The sequence below is a fragment of the Vulpes lagopus genome, chromosome 12, assembly GCF_018345385.1.
Source record: "Vulpes lagopus strain Blue_001 chromosome 12, ASM1834538v1, whole genome shotgun sequence".
In the NCBI taxonomy this organism is placed as follows: Eukaryota; Metazoa; Chordata; class Mammalia; order Carnivora; family Canidae; genus Vulpes; species Vulpes lagopus.
Window position 1 is genome coordinate 31,018,952 of NC_054835.1, and position 26,974 is coordinate 31,045,925.

The 26,974-nt window shown below is 45.5% G+C and overlaps 1 protein-coding gene across 4 annotated transcripts in view; it reads right to left on the bottom strand.

Annotated features, from left to right (window-relative positions):
- Positions 1-3,909: 3,909 nt before the first annotated feature.
- Positions 3,910-26,974, bottom strand: part of HLF (HLF transcription factor, PAR bZIP family member) — a 53,967-nt gene continuing 30,902 nt past the window's right edge. For all 4 annotated transcript variants that reach the window (XM_041724830.1, XM_041724834.1, XM_041724832.1 and 1 more), the window contains exons 3-4: positions 12,986-13,206; positions 3,910-8,304 (exon numbers count right to left, since the gene is read on the bottom strand). In XM_041724830.1, coding sequence (XP_041580764.1) covers positions 8,089-8,304; positions 12,986-13,206 — 437 coding nt within the window. In that variant the 3' untranslated portion in view covers positions 3,910-8,088. The remainder of the gene's footprint in view (positions 8,305-12,985; positions 13,207-26,974) is intronic.

Consider the following 26,974-nt stretch of genomic DNA (forward strand, 5'->3'; position numbering starts at 1 on the left):
TCAGAAGCCCCTCATATCAGGGCAAGTGGGACATTGCAATAGCCAACTCTAGTCTCTCAAAGGTTTCATTCAGAGAAGTTTTTTTCCTCCTTCATGTGATAGTTCAGTGACTCAGAGACCTAGGTCCCTTCCTTGCCTTTATCTTCTCAGGACACCTGCTGGAGCCAGAAGGAAGGGAAGAGAGAGGGACCACATGGCAATGTTTTGGGCCAATCGTGAAGTGATAGCCATGCTCACATCTGCTCATATTCTAGTGGCTGGAATTCAGCGGCATGGCCACACTACATGCAAGGGAGGCTGGAAAAAGTGGTCTGGGTGAATGTCTGGAAGGAAAAGGAATGGATTTGGTAAGCCGTTGACATATTGCTTACCCTCATCAGGGATAGCCAATACTTGGGCCTGTGTCTGTGGCTGATTAGTAGGAGTTAACATATCTATAGTATATAATATATATGCATATATAACATCTAATACATATAATTTATAGTTATATATATGTACAGTTGACCCTTAAACAACATGGGGGTTTGGGATACTGACCCTCTACACAGTTGAAAATCTGCATATGACTTTTGACTCTTGAAAATCTAAACTACTAATAGCCACTTTTGACTGGAAGCTTTACTGATTACATAGTCATTTAACACATATTTTGTATGTTAGATGTATTATGTACTGTGTTCTTTTTTAAAAAATATTTTATTCATTTATTCAATGAGAGACAGAGAGAGAGGCAGAGACATAGGCAGAGGGAGAAGCAGGCTCCCTGTGGGGACCCTGATGAAGAACTGGATCCCAGGCCCACAGGTTAATGACCTGAGCCAAAGGCAGATGCTCAACTGCTGAGCCACCCAGGTGTCCCTATGTACTGTGTTCTTATGATAAAGTAAGCTAGAGAAAAAATATTAAGAAAATCATAACAAAGAGAAAATACATTTACAGTACTGTACTGTATTTATTGAAAAAATCTGCATATACATGGACCCACACAATTCAAACTGTGCTGTTTGAGGGCCAACTGTATGTGCATGCAACTGTATGTATAAAGATAGATATGGGTACAGGTATAGATACAGTATAGGTATAGCTATTTGCAAGGAGACCAAGGCAGGCCTGATAACAGAAGCTACCAGGAGAGCTCCTGGGAATCACTAGGACTTCTCATCCCTGTGTGAGCAGGGGACATTCTCAAGCTACAAGTGTCACCATTTTAGCACCATTCAGTACACTGATTCAAAAAAAGTTCTCCAAAATCCCAATCCAAGGCAGCATAATTGGCTTCAAATTAGTGATGCTTCATGAATTTTATGATTATAAAATCCATCTCAGAAACACAATTTGTTTCATGAAGTGGCCACACTCCCTCCCCAGTTCACTCATCCATGTAGAACCCGGATGTCTTGAAAACACAGCAGTGACTCTTGAATCAAGTATTTGCAGAATGAAAATGCATCCACTAAAATATATAATATATGGTCTGACTCTGTCGTAGCACATCGCCAGCGGTTTTTACTAACAATTACTATTATTATTACAAAAAGGAAATACTGAATCCCTATCACACTCTGAGCATCTATTTTAAGTGTTTTAGATGCACGTTCTCACTTAGTTCGAGTAAGACCCCTACAAGGAGACTACTGTGATCCCCATTTTACAGTTAAAACTCAGAGCGATTTGGTGAACTGTCCATGTTGGATGGATGGTGAGTGAGGGATCTGGGACTCACGTCCAGGCTCACCTGCCCCCTGCTCACCCTCCTAACCACGGCAACTGCCGTCTACCTTTGCTGAGCACGGACTTGAAAGCGTGCACTGGAGTGGTGTAGAACACAAACTCTCAAATCAGCCTTTCAGCCTGGGCTTAAATTCTCCTACTTCCTTTCTTGAGCCCATCCTTCATCTGCAAAACAGGGATAAGAATATTACCTATTTTGTAGCATAAGGATTAAATGAGATGTGGCAGGTTGAGGGTTTAGGATTCAGTGACTGTTAGCTTTTCCAATTGTTTCCTGGCACTGAGCCAGGGTTTGCAGGATGAAAAGAAGTCAGAGAGAGGGGCCTTTGGTCCCAAGTCCTCACTGACTCAAAGCCCAGAGAGGCAGAGGAATCTCACCACCATCTTCACTCAGGCCTTTCTTCTCTAAAAGGTCCTTTTGATTTATTAGCAAGAAGCTATCTCCTGACTACAAAGGCAAGATTTCAATAATTCTCACCCAGTCCCTGGCTAAAGATGCCCAAAGAGACTTCTAAGCCAGTGATTTTCAAAGAGGGAACTTAATTCATATACTTTGAAGAGGGGGGCTTGATGGTTGGGCAATTGGTTATATTTTAAGTTTGAATGGAAGAGCCATCCCCCATGGGCAGCAGGCAAAGGACCCTGGGGACGGAGCGCTTGTGAATGACTGGGCTTCCATACAGCTTGGCTTCCTACCAGTTCCTGCCATCTTGGAGGCCAGAGCCTCTCCAGGCATGGGGGAGGCAGTCACCTCCTCTAAGAGATTTGAAGATGCCATATATAAAATCAGTCACCCAAAGAGAATCTTAAGGTATCTGTGTCTACTCCCACTCTCCTCAGAGAGGAGAGAGGTGTTTGGTGATGAAAGTAGAGCTGAACCCTAACTGCTCAATCTAAATGGGAAGATGCCATGGAGTGGATGCCTACTGACCTGTGTTCCAAGCCATGATCTATTAGGGATGTCAGAATACGAAACCACATCTATGTGGCATCCCTCATTCCCACACCTCCAGCCACCTGCTCCTTCTTCTGAGCAGGAGAATTGTTTCCTGTCCTCTTTGAAGGAAAAAAATGGTCTGAGATAGTGAATTGGAAAAATTGCTCCTAGCCCACATTCCCCTTCCCTGGGTCCCCATGACAGGTATTTGCTGCGGGCTTATGATCTTTTATGAAGCCATTCTCCCCGCAACCCTCAGAGGTAGAAATTATAACTTCATCCCACAGATGAGGAGGTCTAGGTCAAAAAATGCTTAGTGCTGCTCAAGGTCATACACCTGCTAAGTGACAGATCTGAGTCACCGAGATCCTCACCCCAGAGTCCCCTTCTCTCATGCCCAAGATGCTGAGTTCCTTGGCCTGGGCTACAGCCCATGCAGTGCCAGTGTTTGGAGCTCCCCAGGTGAGACTAATGGGCTGCCAGGCCTGGGCACCACTGCACTGCGTCTGCCCTTCTATAAATCCGTACACGTGGTTTTTATTCCATCTTGCATTACAGATTCCTTGGGGGGAGGGTGGTGGAAGGGGGAAGCTGTGGATCTCCCCTACAGAAAAATAAATATGTTTATATATGAAAAGTTGCATACAATTTCAGGTAATTATGGTAATTTTGAAGCTTCTGCATGGCTCCCCCGAGTCATGAACTCAAATTAAGGTCAAGTCTGTAAATCTTCACTTCCAATTACTTGGCCACACATGGGAGTTAGCTGGAAGCCTTTAAACAATTCATTTTCTTTCTAGTGACTCAGAATTACTGGATCTGCAGTCCTGGGATATGTTCCCGGTTTATTCTTATACATCCAACCAGTCTTTGGACTGGTTTTTGGGAACCAGTGCTCTAAATGATGCCCATCCAATGGGCCAGCATTCATTTCTGTCACCTCTACCTACATAATGTCAGACAAATTGCTTAACCTCCCACACCTTCTCTTTTCCCTTCTGTAAAATGGGAATAATGGTAGACCCCACCTCATAGAATTGATATGGGATTAAATAAAATATTCCATGTCAGTGTTTAGCAAAGAGTCTGGCACATAAGTACTCAATAAATAGTAATGTATCACTGATTACATAGTAATATTATTTATCATCGAAGTAATTAATCTCTAAATGGTCTCTTGGTGATAGGATTGGGAACAGAATCTAATTTCTAATAGACGTCAATAAAAATGCATGAAAGAAAGGAAAAAATTCAAAGTTTATTAAGCATTAAGAATAACAGACAGATAAAGGTTTGGACTTAACAGCATAAACACCACCAATATCTTGGTGTACAATTAAACTGACCTCACATTAGTTTGTACCTGTTTAACAGATGCAACCTTTGTGGTGTTGCCAAAAGGATAATGGTTATGGTTATTGTTACGTTTGGTAAGGTGCTCCAGAATTAAAGATGTTACGATTAGACTTAAATAGTCACACACACACACACACACACACACACACACACACACACACGCATGCACTCCTCTACCCACACCTGGCCCTCTGCAAAATGTACTGACTTCAGTTGGCAAGTCCAATTCAACCAAGATCTAAGATAAGGCTTTGCTCATTTTTAGAATGACATTATTAATTATAGAGAAAGCTAAGAGGAGACCATGGCCTCTCCAGTGAGGCCCAGGAACCCTCAGCAGGAAGCTGGCGCCCTGAGAACAGAAGAAATCTACCACACAGTTTCCTATCACCTGCAGCTTGCTGGCCCCGGGTTAAATCCCAGCCTCTGCATGCCACACCCGCAAAGAGGCCAAGCCAGCCTGCCTTGGGAATGCTCTGGTTAATTCTGCTAAAGTGTGAGTTTTCCTAAAAGGAACATTGGAGGGAAACTAGAGAAACTACAAAAAACAAAAACAAAAACAAAAACAAAAAACAAACCCAAAACCAAGCATAACTGCATGTTACAAAATGCCTGTTGTTTTACTCGGGGTGGGTGAAAGAGAGAGGCTCCACCTAAAATTCTTTTTGACTCTTCCAAAATCAGAGGACCTTCCATATGCACATTTAGAATTATTGTGTGTTCCCTCACAAAACCAGTGAGTTGGAAGGAAACTGTGGGTTATCTAGTAATAGAATCCTACCCACCCAATGCCAAATCCCATCCGTGCTGTCCTCAACCAGTTGTTCTGCTTTGAGAGATGGCTTCACACAGGCCTGTCACATTGGAAGACGAAAGGCCCATCACAGTCTTGCCCATTGGGTGTTTTGAATGGTCAGAAGGTGGGCACTTTCTCAAAAGGAGGATATGATCATTTACAGCCCTCCCACCCCTCCCTACAGCCTCCAGTGGCAGGGGCTGCAGGACAGGCTGATCAGCTGTTGCCTTCCTCTGCAAGTCTCGTCCACAGAAACGATAGTGTGACCTTGTCAGGAAGTCCTAGGCCGCTCATTCCAAATTGTGTCTAAATGATGTTGGCATGATATGATTTGGATTCATTTTTAATGGCCAAGTAATTAATCTCCCAAAGATGCTTATGATGAAAAGGTGAAAAATGACAACAGGACTTTTTAATAGCTGCAGTCTGCAGGACTCATTTGACCCTGGTTGATCCAAGTCACTCCAGATCGGGCCATGACTTCCCACGCCATTTAGCAGAATTGCCTTATTTACTAGTTAATTGCCCTAGACAGAAAGCAGTGAGTCCAGGAATGAGTGTTCATGTGTGTGTGGTGACAATGACCTACATAGAAGGCACGCATACAGACTCCAAAGTTTTTACATTTTAAGACGAGGTAGGTTTTCTGAAACCTCTCCTGGCACACCAAAGAATACGTTTTATTATAATCTTTTTATTTCTTCTGCAGAGAACATTTGCGATCCTCATTTGATACAAACAGCCTAATTCCAAGAAAGACCAGGGCTCAAATACGGTTTTTCAGCTACCATTTCATACTGTAGTGAACTTGGATGGTCCATGGTGCCTCACTTCTCCACTTAAAGATACTGCTTGTCTTTGTTTTAGTAACTACTGCCACTTAATAATTCTGCTGCCATTGGTCTCTTTACCTATAAAAAAGCCAACTTTGCATGTCCACCCGTGTCTCTTACTTAATATCACTTATTCAGTTCTGCTTCGGAACTTGGCCAAAGGTTTTATTTATTTTACTGGTCGTATACCTGAGCCATGCATTTTGATTCCAATGCTCTCCCATTTCCCACCACAATCTGTAGCTCGGAACAAAAGGGATTTCTAAGTAGGAATATCCTACTGGTCAGGGTTACCACGACTATGACCCTATAACAGAAGCTTTGCCGGTGGACTGACCAGGAAACCACCAGGTCATTAAATAATTAGATACTCTGGAGGCAGGAGAGTAGAAAATCCCACTGATGAAAGGGTGTCTTAATCTAGCACAAAATGTTTCTTTGCAATAACAGCAGAATCTCTTGACATTACACAACTTTGTGAAACAAAAGAACAATCATCTTTAAAGTCAAAACATCTATCAAATTATAAACCATACACATAACACCAATATCAACCTTATATTGCATTAGACGCACGTGCCCACAGAGGAGAACAGAATTGTCTGGGGTGCTTGCAGTGATTATTTCATTCCAGGAACTCATAACTTTGAAGTGAACATTTTCGTGGCAGATGCTTTTCCTAAAAAAACACTGTATCATCCAATAAATATTTGACTAACATCCACTTTGTGCTTTTGGGTGACGTTAACTGACTTCTCTCCGAGACCTAATAGGAAACAAGAAAGCTCCTTATATATTTTAGAGCAGGATTCGTCACACCAAGCTTCGATACTGTCATAAAATTTTAATTTAAAGCAAAAAACATGCTGATGTATCAGTGATAGGCTTAAAATATTAAAGACTTCAAAAACCCCCAAGCGCTTCTTCTCTGTACAACATTGATGAATATATATCTTTGCTATATAATTTTAAAACATGGAATAGTTTTCCTTTTCTCTTTGCTATATATAATATATGTCTTCCAAAATACATTGTCAGTATTTATATCTGAAAAATACTGTACAAAAAAGAACTTCCTATAATTACTCTGTATAAACATTAAACAATTTAATAATCTCTCCTTTTGGTCTATAGTAAACATTTAAATTGATTGGATTAACCACAGTTTGTGACAACACCATCCTCTTCTGAGATACACCAGTGTCTTTTACATTCATTTTTCAGAAGTCCACTTTATAAGAGCACATACGTTCAAAAAGCAAACAGAAAATTAGAAACATAAGCTCCAGAACCATTAATTTATGAAGCATTCAAAAATGACACCACTAGGGAAAAGGGTCTTACAAAACATCAACTTATTAACTTAATTAACTGATTTTTAAAAACGGCAAGGTGTAATTCACAAAAATATATATATTACCAAAAAAATGGGGAAAACTGAATCTTAAGTAATTGTTTTGAATATCAAGAGGGTATGGAAAAAGGTATCTAGAAAAGTGGGAGGGTGAGGGACGGGAGAAAACAAAACCAGACATATCAATGTCAAAAGCTGTTCCAAGATGCAATTTATTTTGGCTCCTACACTGATAAATTAACCCCTCGTTCTGACACCTGGCATTTCCCTGTGCTTCCCTGTCCTGGGGATGTTCTGGGCATGCTCAAATGCATTACTGTAATTTTTGTGTTTTAAAAGACAGTGAAATTCTTAGGTAGGGAACATATCCTATGTCCACTAGTAATACTCAGGCAGCATGCTCTAGCGTACGATAGGATTATTGCTTTAGGTACAGACGGTGCAAAAACACACTCTGTGTTCTAGAAGAGTACTCTTACTTATCTGGGGTTGGTAGAATTAAAAGGAAACTTAGTAGATAGCAGTAAGTAAATATGGGAATCTAATAAATCTAAACAGCACTTTAAATTTGAAGACAGTTATCACCAAAACGGAAAATAGGAGGAAAGCAACCTATAACCGAGAGAGAGAGGGCGAGAGAGAGGAGAGCGAGAGAGCGAGAGCTGCAGTGTAGTGCTAAGTGATTTCTGTGCACCTTATCAGCATGGTCACTTACGGGTTAAACAGAAACGAGAGCTCGTGGTCTGGACAGGTGAGAGCCACCAGGGCCCCGCGGGGTGATGCCCGGCAGAGGCCTCCTGGGGGCAGGAGGGGACGGGGGTGGGTGCGGGCCTCCGCAGTCCGGTAGAAACACGGCACCTTTCCTTTTCGGAACTGAGAGACGACGAGAGGGCTGCCTGAGGCGGCAGGTGCAAGGGCAGGTGCGCCCGGGCCGCACGGGGCAGGTGCGCCCAGAGCGCGGTCCGGGTCGAGGCCTCCGGTAAAGTGCTGATGGCAGAGAGGTTGGTCCGGGCCACGTGCTGTCGGGCGGGAAACACTCGGCCCCTCCGTTCGAGAGCCGGCCCACGGGACCGCCGCCCTACAGGGGCCCGTGCCTGGCCTCGTACTTGGCAAGGATGTTCTTGCATTTGCCCAGCTCCTTCCGCAAGTCAGCCACCTCCTGGCGCAGGGCCGAGTTCTCCTTCTCCAGGAAGGACGCCCGGATTGCGATCTGGTTCTCCTTCAGCCGCCGGGCGTCGCGGGAGCGCTTGGCTGCCATGTTGTTCTTCCTGCGCCGGGCCCAGTACTTGTCGTCCTGCTCATTAGTCACAGGGAGGGAGAGACAAGGCGTTAGGCTTCAGGTGTCCTCCCCGGGCCCGCCGTGACCTCGGCATCTGCCTCCCGCGCGAGGGCGCACCTGCCGGGCCGGGTCCCAGGGCCGCCCTTCTCTCTGCCCGGCAGGTGGGTGCCCGCCCAGGCCCAGGCCCAGGCCCAGCCAGAGGCCGACGGGAGGCCGGGGGCCCACCTCACAGCCCGGACTACACCAGGCCCCTCTGCGCTCTTGGGGAACAGTGTAAGAGCCTTTGCTCCCACGGGGGCTGGCGGGTCAAAGTCCTTCCCACCCTGTTGCAAGGCCACCTGGCGCCCTGGCTACCAGCCGCGGAGATGCACCACCACCGATGGACCAGCCCCACTCCTGCGACCTCGCTGTCCGCCCGTCTGCACGCATGTGCACACAGGCACGGGCACAGCATGCTTACGGCGGCATTGCTTCTAATGGGGAAACTAATCAGTAGGAGATTTAATGACTATATGATGATGGGAGTCATACAAAAGGATACTCTGCAGCTGTTACAAATAACGATCCAGCTGAACCAAAGAGATGTTCATGACATACCACTCTGTGGGTGGAAACAACGGCAATTTGCTGATTAATATGTATGGCCTCATCCCACTTTGGTTAAAAAAAAAATCATAATATTGTATATTCATAGAAAGAGGCCCAGAAGGATTTGTGCCAAGCTATTAAAAGTGGTGCCTCTACAAGGGGGATTGCAGGAGGGACGCCAAGGAGAGAGGTAGGTAGGATCTTTCACCTTTTCTATCTTTCTGATCTATGCCTTGGTCATTAAAAACAGAAATTAAAGAACAAACAAAAAACTTCCACCCGCCTCTGATCAATATTGATGGCTAGCATTTAAAGAATTTAATTTCCTATTTAACTCTTAGGCCTTTATTCACCTGGGTACTAGTTAAACACGGTCAGTGTGAAAGCACTGTGTGCAGTCCCCCTCATCATCGCTCTCCTTGCCAAAAAAAAAGGGGGAAACTTTCCGAGGAAGATGAAGAAATATAAATCTTCTTTTAGGCCTAACCAATTCATCTGTGGTGCCACCTGGTGTGTTCTGCAATTCTCTCTTTTCAGCAACTTGCAACAGCAAATCCCTCCATCCTAGCAAGGCTAATCCTTACAGTTACCGGTCACCTAGAGTAAGTGAGTTGAAGACAGTTCTCACCCTCCCCCCAGGATTGTGAGGGGCAGCTGGCATTGGAGGAGGTCACATGAGTGGGGACCAAGGCTGCAAGGACGTCTCAAGATCAGTGGTGCATCCCATGCCTGCCCATTACCCTTGACAAACATGTGCCCTGCAGAGAGACACGAAGTGTGAGAGAGAAGGCAGGTGCAGGCACCTTCTGCCGGCCAGCAATGATCTGATACCGGCACCTTATTTATAAAGCACTCCTAGCTTTCTTCATGTTTCATAATAATACGTAACTAAGTGAAAAAGATGATCTTCACAATAGCTGGTACTAGCATCCTTCTTCCAGAGAAGAGGGCTGTCCTTTGAAGAACAGCTGGCTACGTCAGCTCGGGGCTAGAATGGGGTGGCCATTGGTGGGATTTGTTGTTGTGCTTGAGGAAGGGGACAGAGGACTGAAGGAAGGGGAGAGAGGCCAGGCCAGCTGAATGGGGTGATCTAGGAGGAGCAAAAAGAGTCAAATGACTCCCCTAAGGGCATATTAACAACAGTGAAGGTTCCAGTTTGGATGGCAGCTGTTGGGTTACTTCAATGTAAGCCCCAATCTTAACCCCTCATAGTCTCGGTAAATCTACCACAGTCAGCGTTCCTTGGTTGTGTGGTTTCCAAGATCATTCAAAGGAGGAGGAACTGACTTAGAATGTATCTGAACCTGACCCAGGGGAACAGGAAGGAGCCTGGGAGGTAAAGGGGTGGGGTGCAAGAGAACAAGACCCTGGGAAATGGCAGAAGCTGGGGGCGGGGTGGAGGGAAGGGAAGGGGTGTACTGCTGTAGGCCACAGACTTAGAGGTGTGTGACTGGGTGTTAAGGACCAGGGAGTCAGCAGCTTTTCTCAGGATAACAACCAACTTTTCTGTCTCTTAGAGTTCTTTTTGCTTCTGTTTTCATTTCACAGCCTCGCCTGTCCACACAAGCAGGTGAGCTGGAAAGGTGTAAAATGGAGACCATCTCGGGTGGGAGGGGAGCTAGGAGGAGGAGTGGAGCAGAGGACGCAGAAGGTCAGAATCAATGATGGAAGAGGGGGCTGCCCTGGACCAGAAAACCAGCTTCCTTCCCTTTGTTACCACGGAATGGTTGGAGGAGGGGGAAGCAGGACATTGAGTGGGGCCGACAAATTTGGCACTGTCCTCTTCTCCCTTGTTCCCAGGAGCAGGTGCCATCTGCTTACCAGGTTACCCCACCCAGCAGGGGCCCCCCAGTCCTGCCCCATCATCTTCCTGAAGGTCTCATGTTTGACATTGCCTCCCCTTGCCAAACCCCTCATGACAAGTCAACGATCCCTTTTTCTTGCCAGACTAGAAGTTCCTTGAGAGTAGGAACAATGTTAGTTCTGGCTCACTTCTGGATATCCCCAGGGCTTGGAATACACAAGCATTTGAAAAATATTTGTCAAGTGAGTAAATGAGCAGTAAAAAGTATTAAGACATCAGAGTGATTAAACTGATTCTCAGCTAGGAATCCCAGGACCCACATTGCTCATTCCTCCCAGGAGACACATGCTAACCCAAACGAATGGTTCCAGGGAGGGTGTAGGCACCTGAGGGGAAGACTCCTCTCTGCCAAAAGAAGAAACACGTTACAGCTCTGCTTCTTGTTTCCATATGAGATCATGGTCTGTGGCCTGAGCCTTTACCCACAACCAAAGGAATCCAAGGACACTTGGCAGGAGAATGTTCCTGCCCGCTACCCACCTGCTATGGGAGAAGGTCAGGCCTGGCCATGACAGCAGTACCGTGCATAATTCCAGCATAGACTGTTTTCCCATGACCTCTTTGTTGCCAGGGTTACCTGGGTTATTCAGTAAGTCTGCTCTTTTGCTTTGAACTTGTAAATGTGGAGACCCCGGGAAGGTCTGGCTGCAAATTAGAGCTACTGCTCAGGATTATCAAAAAGAGATCCATGCTGCCATGGTTTAGCTGAAGAGATGAGCTCTAAGATACACACAGGACCAGACAGCTCAGGGGAGGAAAAGCGTTCAGCTGAAAGAAGATACCCTACTGCCCAGGACCTAGTCCCAGTGGTTCTTTCTTACCCTTACTCTGACCATCAGTTCCCTAACTAACTGGCTTAGTTTTCGTGGTGTGTTTACTATGAACTTCACTCTTTGGATTATTAGGGTGACAGCTACTAGTCTGTCACCCAAGGGCCCCTCTTGTAGCCTGTGTCCCAGCCAACATCCCGCAGTGATATTTCTGGACACTAGAAGACTCAGGGACGAGGCCTTCCACTAACTAGCAGTGTTCACCCTATTTTACCCTACTTCTTGTTCCATTTCCTCAACTGCAAAATGGTAATTTTGATGTAAGGAGCCTCTGAGGTCCCATTCAGCCCTGACATTTGATGAGTCCTCCCCACTCAAAATAATCTTGGGTATGTAGATGACAGCAGTGATTTCAATCTGATTTCCTTTTCCTCCAGTGCTCTTTCTAGATGGCAAAAACAGGTACCTGGTCCAAATTGGTTCCAAGAAGATATGCCCAAACTCCCATGTTCCCAGCCTATAATGACTTCCCATCCGCATCACAATTAATTTTGAGAAATGGGCAGGTTAGAAGCTAGAAAGAGGCTAATTATGCCTGGTTTCAATGCCTCGATTGTATACAATCATATCCCTATTGTCCATATGATTGGAAGGAAGCATAAACAAAAAATTCTAAGCCATAGCTAATCAGAAATGGTTCTATTTTGGGATAAGTGGACATGGCATAATTTTGGAGAGAATTCTCTTCCTAATTATTATTAAATGTGTCAGATTAATTTTGTTTTAAGTTGTATCAGACTTTGTCAGATAAATCTATTTTCCTTTATAGATAATGTGTCCTCTCAACATAGCAGAAAAGAAACAACAACCTGAAAGTAACCTTTTCTTGAGAAACTCAAATGACCATTGTTTAAGAGACAGAGTACACAGTACATATAAATTACACCAGGGGACCCACAAGCTTCCTTAAGAAAATCCCACCCAAGTCATCCATAGGTGGAGAGAGGCCCGGTTTCCAGTTGTTACTCTCTGAGGCCTATACGGAAAAGGCAGCAATTACTTATCAATAAATCTCCTAAGGGAAGTAACCCTTGGAGGACTTTGTGGTCCAGATGTTCTTCACAAATAATTTCCTTTCTCTTTCCAACCCTGAAAGATTTTGGTTTGATTTTATTGGGCTTTCACAGGCTTCCCTGCAGATAGTAGCAGGTTTGTTTCCTTCATGGGTTGTAAATCACTCCAACATTTTACGGCTTCTCCTTATTTCTGTGCTATATCAAGACATGAAAGGCATATTTCAGAAGGCACCCAGGGAGAAAGCAACTTGCCTAGAGTCACATGCCAAGAAATAGGATCAGAAATCACAAGTCCTTTGTTCACTCGCTTATGTGATCTTCCTGGAGGTCACCCTTTTAATCTGCCTCTTGAGCCCACCTTCCATTTGCCCAAAGCCTGATGACCAGTTCCAATTTACCTTCAGATCATCGGGGATGAAGACTTTGCGCGCTTTCTTAATCATGGGCTGTGGCTTCAGTTCTTCCTCAGAGAACTTGCGTTTGCGAGGGTCAAACATTTCCTGGCCAGGGATGCTGGAGAGGGCCAGATCTGCTGGGTCTGGCTCGTAACCCACCGGGACCTGGATGGTGTCAGGATCGATGGGACTCGGTGTATTGCGGTTTGCTGGCAACAGCTGACCTGGAGCAAGACAGGAGCTTTAATTCAGAAATACTACCGGAGCCCCATTAGACAGCTACCAGATGATACTCCAGGATAAGTGGCAAGAGGCTTCAGCGTAATACATGACTAACATTGTTCATTGTATTCATCCTCACCACATTACTGAGGACCCAGCAGGTTGAGTATGACTTTCCTCATGTCACATCAGGCAAAATAAAGACCCACACACATGTGTGCAAACTCAATTTTAAAAAAATACACGCACTCATTCCTCCCTATAACACATTCATGGAGCACCAGCTGTGGGCCAGCCACTGATTTTTACCTAAATTTAAGGTGTCTTCCAGGCAAGTCAGGGAATCAGACCCATAACAAGTCAGTTAGAATATAGTGAAGGTTCTGGGACAGAAGTGTGCTTCCAGAGTGTGGGGGACGGGTACCTAACACAAAGGTGGTTAGGGACACTTTCTAGAGGTGACACTTGGTGTAGGTACAGCTTGAGGTAAACAGTAATTAGCAAAAAAGGTAATCCAGGGACAAAAACAAGCCGGAGGGTTATCTTTTGGATAGCATGGACACAGAGCACAAGACAGAGCAGAGAGAGGCATAAATGCAAGAGCTGTAGTCAGGCGGGTGGGCAGTGGGGCTACTTGAAAAGGATCCCGAGCTCCCAGTGACAAGCAGAGCTTGAGGCTGGAAAGAGGACTCAGGCCGTGTGAGGGATGGACTGGACGAGGCAGGGCTGGAGACAGGAGCTCAGCCTCCAGCTGTTGTGATGACCCGCCCAGGCGGGTAGTTTCAAGGAGCATTTCACAAATTAGAAAGGACACATTGGAGAGGCCCCCACTTCTACGGGAGGGTACTGCAGGCCCAACCAGGGAACCGCACAGACGTCCCAAGAACAACAGAATGTGTCCTACTGGTGAAAGTGAACTTAATGACAGACTGCAATGTTTACATAGGCAGCTCTGAATCTCAACTTCTAATTTCATCTGAATTCTACAATTGCTCCTTTCACACCCAGAAAATAAATGAGAGGATACAGCCTGGCTGTGTTTGGCACACCGCTCCCCCAATTCCTCATTGCTAATGGTTGGACGATGTGTGAAATATCCTTCAGGTTTCATTAAAACCTACCCCAGTTTGAAGCACGAAGCCACTGGCTCACATTCTAGCTGAACTGTAAAACCACGCTCATCTGTTTTCTGGAAAGGCCTGGTGGGGAGCCTGCAAATGAATGTTCTGGGTGACCTTTCAGGTCCTCACTCTGCTTTGAGCTCTCTTTGTGTCCTGCTTGCCAAAGAGGAAGAGATGGGCCCCTGAGGCATTGGCAGAGGACAGAGATTTCTCATTAGCCAAGCCGCAGCTCAGCTATAGCTTCTAGAGACTGCTGGGTTCGGTATTGGATGGTGTCAAGCTAGATTTGATCTTGTGCCTCTTGACATTGCCTCAGAAAATGAGCCATATCTGAGTCAAACAGGGATTTTATTTTCCCTTTAGAAATTCTCTTTGAACTTAGTAACAAAGCTACCCAATGCCCTATCACCACCGGCACCATTCCACCACCACCTCCCCCATAACACTAGCACATGCTCAGGCATATGCACCCTCTCCTACCCTCTGGAAGCATCTCGTAATTAATATTTCCCAAACTTAATTGCTTCAAGTTATTTCAAGTTCCTCCTAAGTACTTCAGAATTCTATAATTATGCTATATTGCAATGTTCTCCTTTTTGTTTTATAAATATTAAACTTGACATACATACACACACACACACACACACACACACGCACCCCTCCTCTACTGGACAACATGGTCTTTCATGTTTTATCTACTTTATGCCCACTCCACTCCTCACCGTGGTACCTACTTCAGAGGTCAGCTTCTACAAAGAGTATTCCTCATTTACCAGTGGCCCTCTGAGATGCTGGGCTCTGACATTCATTCGTGGACATTCTAACAAAACCCCCTCACATTCAGGCAGAAACTTTCTTCGTATTCTTTCTTTAAAGGCAGTAGGTCAGGCCTACCTGCAGAATGCAGAAAACCTAACTGGACCATAGATGAGGTCAGTGGCTTCCCCAGTGTCAGACAGCAAATGGCAATGCACCCAAGTGAACCTGAGGAATACAACCAGGTCCTCTTTCTCCCCAAAGATACCCTCATGCCATCTTGTTCATCTCAATGTTTTACTGGGTTAACTCTGTTGGACTCATTTTTCCCTCCTTTATTCCAAAAGGTCAACACTGCCATTGGGTAATGGAAAGGAGGGTCTTTAATTTTGTCCTACCTTTGTGGGTTTTCAAAATTTTAATGGAAAAATTTTCAACCTAAGAGTGTATCATTATATAAATTTTTAAAATTACTGAAGATGTTCATTGCAGAATTTCAACAAATGCAGAAATGTGTCAAGATGTGTTCCTGTCCCCTGTCCATCTTGCTCCTCTTCCCAGAGGTGACTGCCTTTAACTGCTTGGTGTGAACCTTAGTTTTTACACAAATAATTTAACCCAAATAGGATTATACTACCCGCATATCTTAAATCACTTTTTCAATATACCATATACCATGTCAGTGCAGAAAGAACTACTTTGTTCTTTTAAAGGGTAAGGGGCACCTGGGTGGCCCAGCTGGTTAAGCATCTGCCTTCAGCTCAGGTCATGACCTCAGAATTCTGGAATCGAGCCCTGCAATGGGTTCCCTGCTCAGTAGGGAGTCTGCTTCTCTCTCTCTCCCTCTGCCCCTCCTCCCTGCTCTTGCATTCTCTCTCAGTTAAATAAATAAAATATTTCTATAAATAAATAAATAAATAAATAAATAAATAAATAAATAAAATCTTTTAAAAAGGGTGGGGGAGGATGAGTATTTACCTGCTTATTCCCAACAGAGAAGTTTTTAGGTATTTTTGTAGAAGGGATTCCGAGAAGTGGGGCTGCTGGTCCAAAAGGTACGTGCATTTTATAACTGTACTGCTAAACTGTCATATCTACTTACACTTGTACCAGCATTTGAGTGCATTTCCACACAATATTAATTTTTTAAATGTTGGCAGTCTGATATACATAGATATCACCACTGTTTTAATTTGCATTTCCCTTATTACTACTGAGACTGAACATCTCAAGTATTTATCGAGTATTTATTTCTATTGCTATGTACTACCTCTTCCTGCCTTTTGTCCCCTTTTAAATGGATTTTATTGCTTACTCGTTTGTAAGAACTCTACAGACTGGATATAATTCTTTCATCTGGTTTATCTACAGAAAATATTTTCTCCCAGACTATTGTTTGTTTACTGACTTTGCTTATAGAGTTTTTCAGTATTGGCAAGACCTCACATTGTAATATAGTAATATCGTGAAGTCTCCTTTATGGCTTCTAACTTCTGTATCTTCCATGCAAAAATTATATATGCACATAAATGTATGTATCTATATATACATATATGTATTTTTTCATATATGTATTTATATATGTATATTACTCTATACTTTTCTCTGAACAACTATAATGGATTTTTAGAATTGTGAGTCACCTAAACTTTAATTTTATTTATTATTTTTTAAAACATTTTTTTAAAGATTTTATTTATTCATTCATGAGAGACAGAGAGAGAGAGAGAGGTAGAGACACAGGCAGAGGGAGAAGCAGGCTCCACACAGGGAGCCTGACGTGGGACTCGATCCTGGGACTCCAGGATCACGCCCGGCCAAAGGCAGGCGCTAAAGTGCTGAGCCACCCAGGGATCCTGAATTTAATTTTGTGTATAATATAAACAAGGGGTTTTACTTAATGTTTTCCAAATATCTTTACTTTTTTTAAAATTTTTATTTATTTATGATAGTCACACACAAAGAGAGACAGAGAGAGAGAGAGGCAGAGACATAGGCAGAGGGAGAAGCAGGCTCCATGCACCGGGAGCCCGACATGGGATTCGATCCCGGGTCTCCAGGATCACGCCCTGGGCCAAAGGCAGGCGCCAAACCGCTGCGCCACCCAGGGATCCCCCAAATATCTTTATATAATGGTATCAGTAAGGCTTGATATTTGACAAAGCAAATTCTATACCCTTTACTGTTCTTTTTAGAAAAATTTATTTGGTATTATCCTTATAGTCTTCACAATGAATTCCAGAATATATCTACTAAGTTATATTTAAAATTATTACTGAGATTTTTGAATGAAGATTGCATGAAAGCTATAAGTCAATTTAGGGACAAGTGAGGTCTTTAAAATTTTGAGTATACCCACAGCATATCTATCCATTCTTATTTTTATTTTTTTGTCTTTTTCTTACATCTAGCAGTTAAAGTTAAGGCTTAAAGTTTTCTTCATTTTAACTATTCACATTTATTGCTAGGTATATCTCTTAAACGTTTTGTAGTTGTTCCTAGTGTGAATTTTCTGTTATACCTCCTAATTGGTTAATGCTGGCATAGAGGAGCTACTGGTTTTAAAAGGCTGGGTTTAAATCCAGCCACTTTACTCTCTTATTAGTCCTAATTGCTCCAGTATTGCCAACTTAGTTTTCTACAGGAAAACTAACACAATCTTATCGTCTGCCTCTAGGGACAGTTGTTGCTTCCTTTCAGTGTTTGTAATTCCTAGTTTTTATAAAACTTCACTGCATTAGCTAGACTCTGCTACAAGGAGGAGTAAGATGGGTAGAGATTACTGCTTGTCCCAGCTTTTAAGGGAAAAAGTTTTTAATATGAAGTGTTCAAGTATGAAGTTTGTTCTAGCATCCTGACTGCCTGACAAAGTAAGGCAGTTCCCACATATGGTACCGAGAGATTTTTTTTTTTTTAATCAGAAACGGTGCATTAAATTTCCTCAAGTGCCTTTTTTAGAATCTGTTGAGATGATGGTGTGGTTTTCTCCTGTATTTGTTAACTCTGAGCCTGGGGTTTCTCCAAGGCTTTCTTTGAAAGATCCAGGGTAGACCAGATCAACCCCATGATGCAGACTCTGCAGTTTGCTGGCACATTGTTTTCTTCTTTTTAAAAAACATCTTGATGAAAGTCACTTCCAAAAGGGCCAGGGAGGATTTCTGGAGGAAAGGGTGGAACAAAAGAACTTCAATCTGGAAGAAGATTAGAAATGACCTTCAAACCCAGAATTGGCCTCCACTTTTGTCACAGGTCAGGCATGACTAAACCTCCAAACACTAGAACACACGATTGGCTATTTCTTATTCTTATATGCTTTAACAAGAAGTGAGCACCTTGAGTTCAGTTAGCTGATTGGCTAGAAGTCATCAGTGAATGGGAACAGCAGCAATATGTGTCCTGTGTCCTTATCTCTTTTCAAGTCAATGGTTTAATTTATGGCTGCGTCAAAGCAATAATAACTCATAGTTGTATTTGCTATTTCATCCTCAAGACTTATTGCCACACCTCCAACCTTTCTGTTTTGCTTCTCATTCAGGCAGTTAAAGAAAACAAAACCTTAGATCTGCAGCTGTAATGTCAGGACAGATGATACTCCAGTGTTTATCACTGATGAGTATTATTCTCTATGAAGGAAGGCTGAGAGAAGAGAAAGTAATCTGGTTTTGACCAAAGTGTTCTCTATTAGCACAGAGGGTGAACTTCCTTGTGATTCAAAGGTTGTTCCCAGATCTTGGTCCAAGCTCTTTCTCTCTCCATAACCAGTTTGTGGTCCGTTGCTTGCAATCACCTTCTGAACCCTGGATGGTCATAATTTGATTTGAAATAGCACCATTTACCCTCTTTGCACCCACTGCTTTCAGAAGAAAACTGCCATTGAGGTCACAGCCTATTTTGCTACAAAACACCCCTGCTTCTGAGAATGTCTTATGTTACAGGGGGCCAATTAACTTAGAAGACTGTGTAACACTAGCAAGTTTCTAAAGAGTGCTCACGATATGTGCAGAGATTAAATAAAAATCTCACAAGTACATCCTAAGGATATGGGCTTTGTGGATTCTGAGGCCAATTAGCCAGTCTCTGTTCCGGCGGCAGGAACAGCTTTCTCATGTTCATCAACCAGGTCTGCATAAGCAGCTACCTCCTAATGGTCAAAGGCCTCACCCTTCCCTCTACCCATGTTCTGTTCCATGTGGCTTTGCAGTTCCAGGCAGAGCCTCTCTCTCTAACTCCTTGAATCTGGGCTGGCATTGTGACTTGCACTGGTCAACAGAGTGTGACAGCTGTGACAGTGTCAGTCCTGTGGCTGGACCTAAAGAGACTTTGCACACTCCTGCTTCTTCTCTCCAGCACTTCTGTCCTCCCAGACATAAGCTCGATCTAGCCTACTGGGGAGTGAAGGGCACATGGGCACATGGAACAGGCCAGTCTAGGTCAGCTCCCTCGTGGTGAGTACAGTCGTGGTCAGCAGAGCCATGTGACCAACCCACAGCATTTCCAGGTAAGTAAACAATGAACCTTCATTTATGCATGTGACTATTTGGTAGGTATAAGCATAAGAACACATGAGTGATCTACAAAGCTGAATTACTGCCTACGGGGAGATGCTTATACAGTAACTTTAAGAGTCTAGCAGGATTTACAACATACAGGATGGCAGTTAAAGTGAAGGGAGTCAGACTTGGGTTAGAATTCTGGTTCTGCCACCAGTATGGTACAAACCTGGGTGTTGGCGAATAAAGGACCAAACAGAAATACCCCACCCCCAATTTCCTAATAAGGTCTGTTTTAAAGAACAAGGATTATTGGTCCTCCCCCCCCCCAACTTTCTGTTATTTCCCTGAGTTTTGGTTTCTTCATCTGCAAAGGAATTACTATGCCAGCCTCAGAAGGCTGTGTGAAAAATGAATGAGATAATGTATATATAAATAAAGTGCTTAACACAATGCATAGTGCCTGGAAAATACTCAATAAATGATATAGATATATACATAATTACACAATGTAGATCCTATAATCACAGATACTTAAAAAAAATTAAAGACTATGCCCCCTTGTCCAAGCCAGCCCAGTCTCCCCCCAAACTACTGTCACATCCCCCCAACCGCTCTTCCTCCTTCCATTTGTGTCTCTACAATGCACTCTCCACGCAGCTACCAGAAGGTATTCTAAAAATGCAGACCTATGCAGGGCACTCCCCCATACCAAAACCCTCCAAAGGCTTTCCATTGCCACATATGATAACATTCAAGACTCCTCCTCACTCAATATGCTTAGCCATGCTGGCCTTCTTTCTGCTCCTCATATACCCCAAGCAGGACCCCACCCAGGCCTCTGTACTCAGCCTTCTTTCCGTGTAAACCATTCTTCCCCTGCTCTCTGCCTGCCCAGTCTTCCTGAATCATTGAGACACCAGCTTGTGGTGTCTCCTTGATCCTGTGACTTAACCCCCTCCTGCACCCACCTTTCCAATCACCCATCTAGTAACCTTTACAATATTTATCTCCAGGGCACCTGGGTGGCTCAGTGGTTGAGTGTCTGCCTTTGGCTCAGGTCGTGATCCCAGAGTCCCAGGTTCAAGTCCCACATCAGGCTCCCTTCATGGAGCCTGCTTCTTTCTCTACCCATGTCTCTGCCTCTCTCTCTCTCTGTGTCTCTCATGAATAAATAAATAAAATCTTAAAAAAAAAACAATATTTATCTCCCCCCCAAAACTGTCTTTTGTATTTGCTTGACGTTTGTTGACTGCTTCCTTCCACCTAGATGGAAGCTCCACCACCAGGACAGGGAACCTTGTCTTGTTTGCTGCTTCTTATCCCTATTCTATATGGAGCCTGCATGGAGGCGGCATTTGGTACAAACTATTGAGTAACCAGAAATAAATACTCCCAGATCCCAACAAGGACTGTTTTAGGGAACAGGGACTATTTTCTCTTTTTATTATATTTTGCAAATTGTCTATAATGAGCATCTTTCACTTTTAAGGTCAGAAACTAAAATATCATTTTTTTTAAAGAAGGGACTCTGCTTCACTCTGTACATAATACTTTCAGGAGCCGGTGTTAAATGTTGTTCAAGAGAAGACCATTCGAGTCCCTAGAAAGGAAAAGGAGGAAGAAGAGGAGGAGAAAGAACAGACCAAAGAGAAGCAGGAGAATGAGGCAGAGGAAGAACAGGAAGAGAAGGAAGAAGGAATCAAAAAACTAAAGCAGAAACACAAGGATGAATGAAAACAGTGAAGGAGGGAGGGAGGGGGGAGGGAATGTGGAAGAACAGAAGGGCATAGAAAGGAAGAGAAGGGAGAGGGGAAGAAAGATGATGGGAAAGAAAAGGGTTAGCTGAAGACTAAAATGGGAAATGTCTTCTGGATCCCAGCTGCTGGGAAGTGGACGTGACCCTGAGACTGTTCAGATGTCCTGAGCCACCTTACACAGCCGACACATGGACATGAGGCAAGACCGACTCTCTCTCTCTCTCTCTCTCTCACACACACACACACACACTGTGTCAGATTCAGACAAGGTTCCCAGTAAGCGCCATCCATGACCATTGAACAGGTGCCCCAAAAGGCATAATGCAAAGATGGCTTTTGTCTAAGCAGCTCTTCTCCCACAACTCTCTCCACACAGTAACAGACCATCAACAGAAGTCTGAGGTAAGCTTGATGCTGAGAGGCCAGCTCAGTCCCTTACGTGTGACCATCAGGGAGCATGCGGTGCCACCCCGGGGGCTGGTAGGCAGGCGTGCCCAGCCACTGGGCAATCATTCTCCATCATACCGATGGCTGACTGGGGGGGGGGGCGGGGGGGAGGGGGCGGCACTTATTCCCCACCAGGCCCCACTGACAGGCCGCCTCATCTAATCCTCACAGGAGCTGTGTGAATGTGGAATTATTAGTATCTTCTTGTTCCAGATGTGGAAAAAAAAATGGAAATGATTTAAGACAAGTTCAGAAATGCTAAATAATTTGCCAAAGGTTGCCCAATTAGCAGATGAAACAGGGACTCACCTCCCCATTTTTCTGACTCTGAAAGACAGGTTTTGTTGTTGTTTTGTTTTTTAAAGATTTGTTTATTTTAGAGAGGGGGGGAGGGCAGAGGGAGGGAGAATCTCAAGCAGACTCCACACTGAGCGCAGAGCAGAGCCAGATGTGGGGCTCAATCTCATGTCCCTGAAATCATGACCTGAGGTGAAATCAAGCACCAGACGCTCAACCTACTGGGCCACTCAGTGCCCCTGAAACCCAAGTTTTTAATTGTGCAAATGCCCCAGAAATGGAGGCCAAAGGGCCTAGCTCTGCATCAGTGGAAAGTGAGAGACTTTGTGCTTCAGGAGTGAGAGTCCTGTAGTGGGACCTGGACTAGGAACCTAATGTAGAACATTCCATTGAACCATCAGCCCAGCCCAAAGGGGTAGATAGTGTCCCACATTTTATGGATGAGGAAACGTTTGTCAGAGAGGTGAAACCAACTGCATAAAGTCATGCAGCTAGAAATCTGCAGGGGCAAGGTGAGGTGGAATTCAGACTCAAGTCCACTTGATCCACAGCCCATGCTCTTTCTACTCCGCTTTCCTCTCAAAGGAGCAGGAGAGCATGGGGAGGACCCCTCAGATTCCCTTCCCTGTAGCCCAACATGGGCCAGCAGCAGATGGACCCCCAAAGAGGTGGAAATAGCCTCCATGGACAAGAGCCTCCATGGACAAGAAGCTATGGGCAGCCAGCCACTCATTTCCTTGCCCTCTGTTCCTTCTTCTCTTCCCTCCGCTCCTCCACTGCCTCAGTCCCCCTGAATGGCCAGCCTGTGCTAAGGGCACGTCTCTGACAACACCACTGCTGGCCACGGGGTCGGAGCTCCCTGCAACACTATGTCTCCTCACTGGCATCTTTAACAAGTTGCGGGATGGCCAAAGACCATGGCTCACAAAGAGAAGGGTGAGGGTTCCTGGCAGAGAGGGTGTCTAACATATTGTTGTGTGGCCATGAAGTTGGTTGCAAAGGTCGCTCGCTTCATGGGGAAGGCATATTCTTCTACATCTATACCCTTAAATTGTCACTATGCCAATTAGTGCTTGCTCTGGGTTTGGGCAACGAAAGACAGCTGGAACTCTGTTCTGAGGCTCAGCCCCAGCCTTCATGCCTCTGCTTCGACCTTCCTGGGAGACAGCGCGGCTCATCAGAAAGCTCAGACAGACGTGGACGCATCACGACTTTGCCCCTGTATGGCTGCCGCCGAGCAGTCTTGTTCCCTCATCTGCCGTGGGGCTGGACAGGGTGGGCCGTGGAGGCGGGACGGGAGCCCCGCAGCAGGCATGGAATCCACGTGTCCCTCCCTCATGCTGCCTGGCGCCGGTTCTCCTGTAGCTGCAGCCCAAGCCACGGTGTCCCTCTCTGTGACCCCATGGCCAGGACAAGCACTTTGCCCTAGGACTGTGCCTCAGGACCCGAAATGGCCCTGACTTGACTCGGCAGCTCCTAACTTGGCAGGAGCTGGGACCGGATTAACGAGGCCTCTCATTCCGAGCCTGTTTATCACCACGCTTCTTGCCAACGGTGTCAGCAAGAAACCTGCCTCCTTGAACTGAAGGTGAAGCCAGAGGAGCTCACAACCACAGCCTGTTGCAAGTCAGTCAAACGGCAGGCAGAACAGAAGTTCCAGCCCAGTGGTCAGGGCCCAGGTGGGCCCACCGGCCTTCTCGCCATGGCCCCTGAGGCCCAGCACCCTCTGTCTCCTCCCCGGTGGGCCAAGGCCCTCTCCCCATCACTGGCACAGCACCTGAGAGTGCAGAGAAGTCAGACTGGCCAGAAACGAACTCAGTGTCAGAAACTGAGGCCTAAGTGAGGCGTATCTCAGATGGGGCAGCCCTGCCCCTGGGGGTTTTGAGCAGGGAACAAGAGGCATCATCCTCCTCTCACACACTCATGCCCCTGCCCCTGCCCCCACTCCACCCCAAAGCTGTGGAGCTATAGTGGGAAGAGATCGGCTCCCTCTGCAAGTGCAGGGAGTGCACAGTGGGATGAAGACCCAGGAACTAGAAGGTTAAGTCCCAGCCATCTGCTGGCTAGCTCAAAGTCTTCAAATTGTTTTGTGCTCCAGCTCTCCCTTCTGAAGGGGGGGAGGCCCAATGCCTCCCAGAGCTGCCAGGGTGATGATGGAAGTGACAAAAAATGACCATTTCACACACCAGACTCCACATACCAGAAATGCAGTAACAAGAGACATGTGGAGAGGACAGAGCAGATCCTGAATGTCCAGTGTCAGACCCCTGCCATGGGGTGCGTGGTAGGGATGCCATCCAGACTGGCCACCTTCCACAGAGGAGCAGTTGACAGAAGAGGCTCCTGCTTGCACCTGCCACTGCATCTGGACCTGGTTCAACAGCATGTTGCATCTCTCCAGCCTCATTCCACCCTCCTGACAACCCTGGGTTGGTAGGAGGCAGGTAGGCAGGACCAACGGGCATCTTTTCCAATGGAGAAAGTGAGCCACGAAGCAATTTCCCTGGGTCCCCGTAGGATGGGGCTAACTTTGATCAAGTAGAGAAACAAGCTCTCCCAACCTGGAGTCTATTTTCAGAGGCTCTTTCCATTTTTAATGACAACGTGCACCACTAGAATCAGCACCACCTAGGTCCCCAGAGTCTCTTTAATTGTCTGAGTTGGTGAAAATGTGCAGGCCTAGTCATTTGAAACCGGCAGTTTTCAAAGTGCTGCCATGGCGAGTAATTAAACTGTCTATTCTCCTTTGGGCTATGTTAAAGTTTTTGTTTGGATTTAGGGGAGGGAGTGAAACAGGAGACCAGATAAGGGGCGAGGCTGGCTGACGCTCCCTGCGAACCCAGGAACCTGTGGCAAACAAACAGCCCATACTCTCCCTGAACAACACCCTTCCTCCTCCCCCAACCCCCAAACCAAACCAAACAAACATAGGAAGAAAAACAGGATTGCTTTAAAGCCCTAGTTTCCGGATGAACATGAATAGGATTCAGGTGTGTCTGTGGTTCTGCAGCTTCTCAAGGAGATTCACAAAAATTCTTTCCTGTGCAGGACTCCAAGCTGAGCACCCAAAAGTAAACATGCTTTTCCAGAGCCTCCTTGCCTTGGCCCCCAGCCAGCGCTCTCTCCTACCAAAGTTCACAGAGTCCTGGCCCCAATCTGGGCGTCACTGCACATTGCCCCCAGGCTCACCGTCACCTCCAGGCCAGGGTGTTTAGACCAAGCCCATCCTCTAAGCTTCCAGGGACCATCAGCCTCTCGTGCCTGCCAACTGTCCACTTCTCCATTCTGTCAGGCTTCAAATATTAACCACACACCTCTCATGCTGGAGGGAAAAGTGAGCTATGGATCCGAATCTGAAGACTCCATCGGTGATGGAAACCTTGGAGAGGTTCCCTGGGCTTCCCTTTGGCCACCCATTAAATAACAGGATGCCAGGCTGGAATGACAGCAAAGGCTCATTCCAGCTCTGGAAATAAATTATCCCTGGAAGCTCACGGGAGGTTTTCCTTTGTGGTTTAGATTCCCATTTGGGGGCTGGTGCAGGCCATTCTATGAAGGACCCAGACCATCATAGTACCTTCCTCCCTGGCCTCTCTGCCACCTGCAATCCTGTCAGCCAACAGAGCTACCAGGTTACTCTTCCTAGAACATCTCCAGGATCAAAGGTAGCCAGCCAATGGCTCCCCACTGCCCCCCATTTTCACTGCCGACAGTCATGGTGCCCTCACCTTGTAGTCTCTGCTCAAGCCAAGCTGCTCTGCCTTGCTTCCTGGACATTCTTGCTTTATATCCGCTCTACCTCTACCTGTCCTGCCACCCACTGGGATTTAATTCAAGCTCGCCTCCTGCTAACTGCCCGTGTTGGTGGCAAATTTTAACATCCCTCACATTTAATGTCTCTATCATATTGTACTACACACATGCCAGCCTAGAGTTTTTACCAGATTAAGTTACTCTACAACTTCTAAGCAATCCAACTTTCTCAGATTAGAAACCTTTTCAGGGGAAGGCCAATGCCCTCAAAAAGATTGGCTGATTAAAACATTCATTTGTGGGAGTGCCTGGGTGGTTCAGCATCTGACTTTTGATTTCAGCTCAGGTCGTGATCTCAGGGTCCTGGGATTGAGCCCTGCATCAAGCCCCGTGTTGGGCTCTGGGCTCAGCACAGAGTCTGCTTGAGACTCTCCCTCTGCCCTCCCCCTGCCATGCACCCACACTCTCTATCTTAAATAAATAAATTAAAAAAAAAACAGAAAGCATTCATTTGTGTAACAAACATTCACTGAGCACCTACTATAGACTAGGCTCTGGGAATTTATAAATAAAACCCAACCCCTCGGAACATACAGACTGGAGGTGGTAACAGTGAGCAAGCAGATGATTAGAATACAAGTGCTAAGTGCTCTGAGAGAGCCTTGCCCAGGGATCCAAAGGTTGGAGTTCAAGGCTGATCATTAACCCAGATACCTGCAGGGACATCAGGAATAGCTTTCTCTGATAGAGCGGGCATCTTGGTGGACTCCTGAAATTGACCAGACGAGTCAAGGGACAGGAGGTGGTCACGGCAAAGGGAATAGAATAAAGCATGAAGATGCGAGAAAATTCATGGGCCAGTCATGGAATTGAATGGTTGGTATGACTGGAGCTCAGAGAGCAGAAAGGAGTAGTAAGAGTGGAGACCAAAGAATGGCTGCAGGTGGTCAGATCTTATCCTCGAGGGAATGGGAGCAATTGATGAAATATTGCTGTGACACCCAAGTGGAAGAGAGATCAGAGGGGAGTCTAGAGATGAAGGTCCCACACCAAAATGGTAGAGGACTGGGTAGGTTCAAGAGTTACTGATGAGGAGGGTTCACTATGAGCCAACTCAATATGGGGAAAAGAGGAAAGAGCAAGATA